This window comes from Mandrillus leucophaeus, unplaced genomic scaffold, assembly GCF_000951045.1.
Source record: "Mandrillus leucophaeus isolate KB7577 unplaced genomic scaffold, Mleu.le_1.0 Scaffold71, whole genome shotgun sequence".
In the NCBI taxonomy this organism is placed as follows: domain Eukaryota; kingdom Metazoa; phylum Chordata; class Mammalia; order Primates; family Cercopithecidae; genus Mandrillus; species Mandrillus leucophaeus.
The window spans coordinates 234,764-245,141 of NW_012107697.1; the positions used below are offsets into that span (position 1 = coordinate 234,764).

The 10,378-nt window shown below is 51.8% G+C and overlaps 1 protein-coding gene across 1 annotated transcript in view; it reads left to right on the top strand.

The window, feature by feature from the left end:
• Nucleotides 1–9,676, top strand: part of CEP164 (centrosomal protein 164kDa) — a 105,855-nt gene extending 96,179 nt beyond the window's left edge. Inside the window, exons 27-32 of the mRNA XM_011965001.1 lie at nt 4,122–4,229; nt 5,337–5,475; nt 6,048–6,395; nt 7,257–7,323; nt 8,220–8,342; nt 8,497–9,676. Coding sequence (XP_011820391.1) covers nt 4,122–4,229; nt 5,337–5,475; nt 6,048–6,395; nt 7,257–7,323; nt 8,220–8,342; nt 8,497–8,593 — 882 coding nt within the window. The 3' untranslated portion in view covers nt 8,594–9,676. The remainder of the gene's footprint in view (nt 1–4,121; nt 4,230–5,336; nt 5,476–6,047; nt 6,396–7,256; nt 7,324–8,219; nt 8,343–8,496) is intronic.
• The last annotated feature ends 702 nt before the right edge of the window (nt 9,677–10,378 follow it).

Consider the following 10,378-nt stretch of genomic DNA (forward strand, 5'->3'; position numbering starts at 1 on the left):
GGGGGTGGCGGCGGAGGAGCTTGATCTCCTGACCTCGTGATCCGCCCGTCTCAAAGTGCTGGGATTACAGGCGTGAGCCACCATGCCCGGCCTGTTTGTTCCTTTTCATTCTTTTTTCTCTAATCTTGTCTTCACGCTTTATTTCGTTAAGTTGATCTTCAATCTCTGATATCCTTTCTTCTGCTTGATCGATTCAGTTATTTGTACTTGCGTATGCTTCATGAAGTTCTCGTGCTTGTTTTGCAGCTCCATCAAGTCATTTATGTTCTTCTCTAAACTGGTTATTCTAGTTAGCAATTCCTCTAACCTTTTTACAAGATTCTTAGCTTCCTTACATTGAGTTAGAACATGCACCTTTAGTTCAGAGGAGTTTGTTATTACCCACCTTCTGAAGCCTACTTCTGTCAGTTCGTCAAACTCATTCTCCGTCCAGTTTTGTTCCCTTGCTGGTGAGGAGTTGTGATCCTTTGGAGGAGAAGAGACATTCTGGTTTTTAGAATTTTCAGGCTTTTTGTGCTGGTTTTTCCTCATCTTCATGGATTTATCTACCTTTGGTCTTTGATATTGGTGACCTTCAGATGAGGTTTTTGTGTGGATGTCCTTTTTGTTGATGTTGATGCTATTCCTTTCTGTTTGTTAGTTTTCCTTCTAACAGGCCACTCTGCTGCAAGTCTGCTGGAGTTTGCTGGAGGTCCACTCCAGACCCTATTTGCTTGGATATCACCAGTGGAGGCTGCAGAACAGCAAAGATGGCTGCCTTTTCCTTCCTCTGGAAGCTTTGTCCCAGAGGGGCACCCACCAGATGCCAGCTGGAGCTCTCCTGTATGAGGTGTCTGTCGACCCCTGCTAGGCGATGTCTCCCAGCCAGGAGGCATGGGGGTCAGGGACCCACTTGAGGAGGCAGTCTGTCTCTTAGCAGGGCTTGAGTACTGTGCTGGGAGATCTGCTGCTCTCTTCAGAGCCAGCAGGAAGGAACATTTAAGTCTGCTGAAGCTGCACCCACAGCTGTCCCTTCCTCCATGTACTCTGTCCCAGGGAGATGGGAGTTTGATCTGTAAGCCCCTGCCTAGGGCTGCTGCCTTTCTTTCAGATATGCCTGCCCAGAGAGGAGGAATCTAGAGAGGCAGTCTGGCTACAGCAGTTTTCTGGAACTGTGGCGGGCTCAGTCCAGTTCGAACTTCCTGGTGGCTTTGTTTACACTGTGAGGGGAAAACCGCCTACTCAAGCCTCAGCAACGGCGGACACCCCTCTCCCACCAAGCTCGAGCATCCTAGGTCAACTTCAGACTGCTGTGCTAGCAGCATGAATTTCAAGCCAGTGGATCTTAGCTTGCTGGGCTCTGTGGGGGTGGGATCTGGAACTAGACCACTTGGCTCCCTGGCTTTAGCCCCGTTTCCAGGGGAGTGAATGGTTGTGTCTCACTGGCATTCCAGGTGCCACTGGGGTATGAAAAAACTCCTGCAGCTAGCTCGATGTCTACCCAAATGGCTGCCCAGTTTTGTGCTTGAAACCTAGTGCCCTGGTGGTGTAGATTCCTGAGGGAATCTCCTGGTCTGAGGGTTGTGAAGACCATGGGAAAAGCATAGTATCTGGGCCAGAATGCACCCTCAAGGCACAGTCCCTTGTGTCTTCCCTTGGCTAGGGGAGGGAGTTCCCTGACCCCTTGTCTTCCAGGTTAAGGCAACGCCCACCTTGTTTTGGCTCGCCCTCCATGGGCTGCACCCACTGTCTAACCAGCCCCAATGAGATGAGCTGGGTACTTCAGTTGGAAATGCAGAAATACCTGCCTTCTGCATTGATCTCGCTGGGAGCTGCAGACTGGAGCTGTCCGTGTTTGGCCATCTTCCCAGCCCCTCCAGGGTTTTTTTTTCTACTGCATCATCAGGCTGCAAATTTTCTGAACTTTTATACTCTGTTTCTCTTTTAAAATGAAATGTTTTTAACAGCACCCAAGTCACCTTTTGAATGCTTTGCTGCTTAGAAATTTCTTCCGTCAGAGACACTAAATCATCTCTCTCAAGTTCAAAGTTCCACAGATCTCTAGGGCTGGGGCAAAATGCTGCCAGTCTCTTTGCTAAAACATAACAAGAGTCACCTTTGCTCTAGTTCCCAACAAGTTCCTCATCTCCATCTGAGACCACCTCAGCCGGGACCTTGTTGTTCATATCACTATCAGCATTTTTGTGAAAGCCTTTCAACAAGTCTGTAGGAGGTTCCAAACTTTCCCACATTTTCCTGTCTTCTTCTGAGCCCTCCAAACTGTTCCAGCCTCTGCCTGTTACCCATTTCCAAAGTCGCTTCCACATTTGGGGTATCTTTTCAGCAACACCCCACTCCTGGTACCAACTTACTGTATTAATTCGTTTTCATGTTGTGGATAAAGACATATCTGAACCTAGGAAGAAAAAGAGGTTTAATTGAACTTACAGTTCCACTGGGGAAATGATTCTGGGGAAGCCTCAAAATCATGGCGGGAGGCAAAAGGCACTTCTCACATGGTGGTGGCAAGTAAAAATGAGGAAGAAGCAAAAGCAGAACCCCCCAATAAACCCATCAGATCTCATGAGACTTACTATCATGAGAACAGTATGGCGGGAATGGCCCCCATGATTCAGATTATCTCCCACCAGGTCCCTCCCACAACACATGGGAATTGTGGGAGTATAATTCTAGATGAGATTTGTGTGGAGACATAGAGCCAAACTATATCAATAACCCTTTATAATGTGCAAGGCAGTAGTAATAGTCCCATTTGCCTGGTGAAGAGTATGATTAATGTTTAGTACTTCCAAACCCAGTGCGTTGCCTTTCCATTCTGTCACACTAAAGACTTTGTTCGTACATGAAAATCTTTTGAACACACTTAGCAAAAGGCTTTGAGTTAGTTACCCACCCTGCTTCTCTGATAGCCTAATTTGCAATGAAAAAGCAGATACTTCATTATTATTAGTTGGGATCACAGATCTTTGACCAGTTGAGGGTCCTAGTAGGGTGAGCTTTCTTGGATCACCTGGGCCCTTAGAAATCTGATGGTGCTCAGCCGGGTGTGGTGGCTCATGCCTGTAATCCTAGCCGTTTGGGAGGCAGAGGTGGGTGAATCACTTGAGGTCAGGAGTTCGAGACCAGCCTGACCAACATGGTGAAACCCTGTCTCTACTAAAGATAATTAGCTGGGTGTGGAGATGCGTGCCTGTAATCCCAGCTACTCAGGAGGTTGAGGCAGGAGAATTGCTTGAACCCAGGAGGAGGTGGAGGTTGCAGTGAGCCAAGATTGTGCCACTGGACTCCAGCATGGGTGACACAGTGAGACTCTATTTAAAAGAAAAGAAAAGAAATGTGATGGTGTTCAGAACTGGTAAAGGGCTCAGGCCCCAGTGGCTCCTAGGACTGGCTTGGGGTCAGCAGAGAGCATGAGGCTGGAACAGACAGAGGGGCAGCTTCCCAGGGTTATAAACATGCTGCCTGCGGCCCTGTCATTGCCCTGCTTAACCCCTCTCAACCATGGTGGTGGTGGTGATGAGAGTAATGATAATTGGAGCAGTGATAATAACCATTTGCGGCTGATGTGGTGGCTCATGCCTGTATTCCCAGTGCTTTGGGAGGCTGAGGCTGGAGGATCACTTGATTTTGAGACCAGCCTGGCCAACATTGCAAAACTCTGTCTCTACAAAAAAACAAAACAAAACAAAACAAAAAAAACATAGCTAGGTGTGGTGGCACACATCTGTAGTCCCAGCTACTTGGGAGGCTGAGGTGGGAGGATTGCCTGAGCCCAGGAGGTTGAGGCTGCAATCAGCTGTGATCAGACCACTGCACTGCAGCCTGGGTGATGGTGAGACCTCATCTCTAAAAACAATAACCATAATAAATGATAACCATTTGGTTAACAGTACCCATTTGAGAGTTTTTAAGGTGTGGGCATGGTGTTAAGCATGCAACATAGTCACATACTCTTTCTCATGTAATTCTCACGACCCTATGAAAAGTCGTAGTTCTCTTTTCCAGATGAGAAAGCAGACTATAGTAATTTGTTCAAGATCACCCAGTCAGCAAATGGCAGGGTTGGGACTCCAGCGTCTGTGTAGGTAGTCATTTCTCCTCTGTTTTCTCCTTGGCTGCAGGAGACCAGGCACCTGGATGAGATGAAGTCGGCCATGCGGAAAGGCCACAGCCTCCTGAAGAAGAAAGAGGAGAAACTGAATCAGCTGGAGTCCTCTCTTTGGGAAGAGGTGCAGCCCCACGGCCACATAGCCCAGTGGGCCCTGGCCTTCCTCTTCTGTGCTTGGGATTGGGTTGAGTTCTTTGGTCCTGCATTGGGGGAGCTGGACCTCTAGGGCCCAGGATTGGGCAGTAGGCTTGTCTACTGGCTGATGAAGGTGGCAGTGGCTTCAGTTCTGAGTTTGTTGAAGACACCTGTGGGTTTGGATACCTGTGCTGAATGGTCCTGAATACACCTGGACCCTCTTGCTAAAGGTGCCTGAGGAGAGGGCCGAGCCCTTACCCTACCCTGGTCCCTAAGGAGAGGTATGACCAGGGCGTCAGGAATGGACACACAAGGTGCCCGAGAAGAGGGCCGAGCCCTTACCCTACCCTAGTCCCTAAGGAGAGGTATGACCAGGGCGTCAGGAATGGACACACAAGGTGCCCGAGAAGAGGGCCGAGCCCTTACCCTACCCTGGTCCCTAAGAGGTATGACCAGGGCGTCAGGAATGGACACACAAGGTGCCCGAGAAGAGGGCCGAGCCCTTACCCTACCCTGGTCCCTAAGGAGAGGTATGACCAGGGCGTCAGGAATGGACACACACGATAGGTTTTCCTGCCTGCCCTGGGACCTTGTGGACGTTCTCCTGGGTGTCTGAGGTTTAGATATAGCGCGGGGGAGGCTTAGGTGCAGTAACACTGCAGGGAGAGCTTACTGGGAAGGGTGGTGGGGATCTGTGTGGGCCTGATGGCACTGTTGTCTGTGTCTCAGGCATTTGGGACATATGCTGAGCCTTGCTTCCCTCCCACCCTCTGTGAGGCAGCCCTATGTGATTTGCTTTGCCCAGGGTGCCTGGTGGAACTCTGGGCCCCAGAGGAGTCTACTCGCCAAGTCCTCAGTTCCCACACAGCACAAGGGCAACAGCCTACATACTGCCTTGAATTTGTAGCAGCAAAATTGCTAGGAGAACAAATGGAGATGGCCATGTTTGATGGATTTGTGTAAGAAAACCAGCTTAAAGACAAAACATACAGAAGAACCTAGCTCAGTGTCCTAGCCACTTCCTAGAAAGGAAAGAAGAAGGGTAGAAAGCATGTGGGAGAGGTCCGTCATAACTGCTAACTCTACCCTGCAGGCCTCAGATGAGGGCACTCTGGGAGGATCCCCCACCAAGAAGGCGGTAACCTTCGACCTCAGTGACATGGACAGCCTAAGCAGTGAAAGTTCCGAATCTTGTTCCCTGCCTCACTGTGAGTGGTGGTGGCAGCAGAGGAGTGAGTCGGGGAGATGTGGGGTGAGGACCATGGTATCCATGGAATGGGAGGAACTTGGGGAACAGAAGAAGAACCCCCTTCCCTGCAGAGGGAGGCCTCTGTGAGCTGGTGTCTGGACCAGGTGCTCAGTCAATGCTGGGAAGGGATCAGACCATCTAGGTTTGCCAGCACACGGGGCTGAAAGGTCAGGGAAGCCTTCTGAATGCTGCAGAGCACTCTACAGTGTGACCGCTGGCCCTGCTGACCTTTCTCTTCCAGGGCCTCCTTGGGGAGGCTCTTCTCTTTCGGCTGCTCTGGCCTGTATGTGATGGAAGGGCCCTCTCCCCTTCCTTCTCTCTGGGGTCCTGGGCCCGTCACCCAGGGCCTTACCCTGGAAACCTGTTTCCCAGCTTCTCACCGGCACTGTCTGGAACACAGAAGCCCTGCCATCCCTGACCCCCTCATAAGGCTACGGGGCTGTTTGGAGAAGCAGGGAGGGGTGGCCAGTAGGTTGCTGCATGACAGCTGTGTCTGGGAATGGTCCAGGGTCCTGAGCTTGAGTCCCTTCCCACCATCCACCTCTTTTCTTTCAGTTGACTCAACCCCAGGTCTTACCTCCCGCAAGATCCATGGGCTGAGCCACTCCCTCCGGCAAATCAGCAGCCAGCTGAGCAGTGTCCTTAGCATCCTGGACAGCCTCAACCCTCAGTCGCCGCCACCGCTCCTCGCCTCCACGCCAGCCCAGCTCCCTCCCCGGGCCTCCAAAAGCACCCCCACCCCCACCTACTACGGCTCCCTGGCCAGGTTCTCAGCCTTATCATCTGCTACACCCACGTCCACCCAGTGGGCCTGGGATTCAGGGCAGGGGCCCAGGCTCCCCTCCTCTGTGGCTCAAACAGTGGACGACTTCCTGTTGGAGAAGTGGCGCAAGTATTTTCCATGTAAGCCCCACTCTGGGCGGAGCCTTCCCACCTGCCTCCTCCTCCTCTTCCTTCTTTTTCTTCTACCCTCTTTCTCCTGCTCCTTTTTCCCTCTTCCTCCTTTGCATCCCTTTGCCACACCTCTCCTCCCCCAACGTTGCCATAGTCCATTGGTCCATTGACTCTGCCTGTGGGTCCCTGGGGAAGGAGACATTGCAGGTGGCCCTGCAGCCAGGAGTTCTGTGGGTCAGGATGGTTTAGATGGAGCCTGGCTGACTGGGGCCTTTCTTATGGATTTTGGAGCTCAGCAGAACCTAAAAGGTCATTGTTGTCATTATCTTAATAGCTACCATCTTGTGCAATGCATTATGGGCCAAGCAGTTTATATATATATTTTTTCATTTAGTTCTTATTCTCTGAGGTAGTAATTATTTATCCCCATTTTACAGATGAGGAAACTGAGTTTCAGAGAGGTTAAGTAGCATGCTCCAGGGTACCCAGTGAGAGAATAACAAACTCAGCTGTGACCCCGTGTCTCTGTGACTCCAGGGTTCTGCTCGGAACCTCTTGGCTGTGTGGTTAATTCTTGCTTCTGAGCCAGGTGGCCTCCCCGGGTCTCAGCCCTGCTGAGGATTATGAAAAGCCATGAAACACAGGCATTTGAGGGAAAACAAAATATCTTCTTTCTGCCCTAACCCAAATTGAAAAGTAGATTAAGTTTTAAAAATAAAATAAATAGGACCATTCCTGTCTCTCACCTGTCTCTGGCCTCTAGCCACTGAAACGTTTCCTTTTATTGTTTATTCTGGGGAGGCAAGAGGCGCTGGTGAGCAGGGTGGTGACCACTGCCCATTTCTGAGCCCTGTCCCTATGCTCTTCCAGCTGGCATCCCGCTGCTCAGCAACAGCCCCGCCCCGCTGGAGAGCAGGCTGGGATACGTGTCTGCCAGGTGAGCCTCCCTGGGGCCTGGTTGGGGTGGAACGTCATAGCTGCTCCCTGCGCCTCCCTGGGCGGGTAGACCTCTGAGGGGAGCAGGCTTCCTGGTCTCACCCCAAGAAGTCAGGCAGGCCTCTAGTCCACAGAGCTGTCCCCACTTGCCTGGGTCTGAGGCGCCCATCCGCAACCAGAGGGAAGTCAAGTCCACACCGCCAAGGTCCTGGTGGGGAAGGGCTGGGCTTACCCAGCCAACCCCCTGAGGAAGCTGCCTTCTGGCCCCTGTGGGGAGGAGTCAGCCCCTGGTAGGACCCCGCCCCTGCCCCTCCCTCTAGCTCCTCCAGCTCTGGAGTCTGGCCTTTGTCTTTGCCCTTGAGCTCTTGTTTGCTTCCTGTGGCTCCCTTCTTTCCCAAGTCCTGCTGAGCAACATCTGGAGTGAGAGGGACACCCTGTGGAGGAGACAGATGGGCAATTATTTAAACCTGTTATTAATTTTCCATTCATCTTATTCCTTGCCAGATATATCCCCCTCTCCCTCCCTCAGGCCCCTAACAATGGGTACCCCCCACCAACCCTTTGGCCAACTTGAGAGCTGACGCTGGCCAAGGATCGAGTTGACAGAGGGGAGCGCTTTGCTGATGAGATTGGTGGGAGCAGGCAGATGTGGGAGCCCAGAGCCTCATATCAGTAGCACCCAGCAAGGGGGCAGAGGGTGTCCACCGCCTTCCCGTTTGGGAACTGTTCTGAGGGGCCAGATGTTTTGAAGCTTTGAATTGCTAGGGACCGCAGAGAAGCTGCTCTGCTAGCTGAGAGGAAGAGGGAGGAGGTGACAGATGTGATGGCCTCTGCACATCCTCTGGCACTTCCACGCCTCCTCTCTCCCCTCTCCCATGCTCTCCTCTTCCTTGCCAGTGAGCAGCTCCGGCTCCTACAGCACTCCCATTCCCAAGTCCCTGAGGTGGGCAGCACCACCTTTCAGGGCATAATTGAAGCCAACAGGAGGTGGCTGGAACGTGTCAAGAATGACCCCAAGTTGTATCCTTTTACTTGGTTCCCAAACCGGGCTGGGCTGTGGGGCTCAGGCTTGTGCCCTAAAGGGCTGAGGAGGATCCTGTTCAGCCTTTGACCCTTTCATGGCCCTTGCCTGGCTATGCCCAGTGACTGCAGTTTTCCTTCACCTTGTGGCCAGACCTCTCTTCTCTTCAACACCCAAGCCAACAGCCACTTTGAGCCTCCTGCAGCTGGGCCTCGATGAGCACAACAGAGTGAAGGTGTATCGCTTCTGAGGCCCTGAGCAGGGGCTTGGGGCAGCTCAGCCTCTCCTCCACCCAGACCAAGTGCCTGAGGAGCTGCCTGCCTTCTTCCATCTGAGGAAGCACCCTTCTGCCCCCTTTGACTTGCAGGAGCCACCAGGGACCAGGGGGTTGAGTGGAACAGTAAAGCCACACATTCTGTGACTATATAACCTATCTCGGGCTAAAATGTGCGGACTTGTAACGAGCTCCTGTCATTGACATGGCAAGCTGATGGTGTGGCTGTGGGGCATCAGGGACGGGAGCCCTTTGGGAGGAAGGGAGGTGTTAGAGGAGCTGCCTTCGGAGGCTCAGGGAGTCCCTTTGGAGCTGGTTGTTTCCTTGGCCCTGCAGCGCACTGCTCGGGGCTCCCAAGAAGGTTGTGCATATGGTTCTTAGTTCATCGGGACAGAGACCCCCAGCATGTGTGTACCCTGGGACCTGGTTTCTCTGGGACCACATCTATCTCCAATACCTCAGCCTCAGATCAGACCCTTTCTTTTTTGTATTTCTTTTCTTTCTTAATTTTTAAATGCCTTTTTTCTTGAGCATTCTGTTTCTCTTTTTGACTGTCCAGAGCCCTGCCAGAGGGTGCTGGGGGCTGTCCCTCTGCAGGACTGTGTTTTCCTCGGGGGCTGTCTTCAGGAGCACCCCTCCTGCTCCCTGGGGCTCCTCAGGGAGCCATTTCAGCTGGAGTCTCAGGTCTCAACACAACTTCTCTGGGAGGCCAAAAATAGATTGGGATGGCTTCTGGTCCTCATGACGGTTTTTTTCCTCCTAGGACACGTTGGATATATTCATGGGCATTGTTTCCATCTGTCTTTTCTACCTGTGCCACCCCTGCCCTGATTCCAAGGCTGCCTCAGGCAGGCAGGTAGGCAGGCAGGCAAGGGGCTAGGCTGGTGCCCAGCCCTGGCAGCAAGGGGTCTTGTGCAGTTGGAGATGCTGCCGTTTTGGCAGGGCGTCCTGCAGCCCCGCTTCCATCAGCTGGCTCTTGGGTGGGGGCTTTGCAGGGGATGCTCTCTGATGTTTGTTCCGTTGTTTAAATAAAATGCACCTATTTTTGTTTTTTTGCAAGCTGTGGGGTTGCCCTTGCCTCTCTAACACACAAATTAACTCCCTCCGTCCTCCAACTCATTTCTTGGTCATGGAATAAGAAACTAAGATGCAACTGGCTGTTGATCTCCTCAGATGCCTTTTAGGCATCAGCCCACTACATAGAAAACTCCGTTTCATCATGTGGCTCATTCTGCATGCTTTGGGAATAGCTTATGTGGTGCAGCCAACTCTAGTGATAATCCTGGGTGTTTTCTGCATCAGTTAAATCTCTTAAAAGTCCATTTTCTACAAGGCAGTCATGTAAATGTGTCTGCTTCTTTTGGGAGGCCTTTGCCTCCTTCCTGAGAAAGGGAGGGAGGAAAAATGAATATTCATGGAATACTGCCCTATGTAGTATCTGATTTAATCATCACTACAATGTAGATATTGATGTAGATATTTTCTGTTCCGTTTTTATGGATGAGGAAACCAAGGCTCAGAGAACCTTTACATGCCTGGAGTTCCCAGTAAAGTAGCTGAGCTCCCTACTTGTGCAGTGCCCCCACACTCCATCCCTGCACCCCCAGAGCGCTATCTTCCCTACTACCAGTCCTTGGGAGGTGCTGAATTCGCCATCTCTCCCTTTGCCCCTTCACTGCTCTCCCACCTATCAGCTGGAGACCCATGGTGCCATTTCCCAAAGGCTGATTGGTGTTTTCCCCATGGAGGCAAAATGCAAGA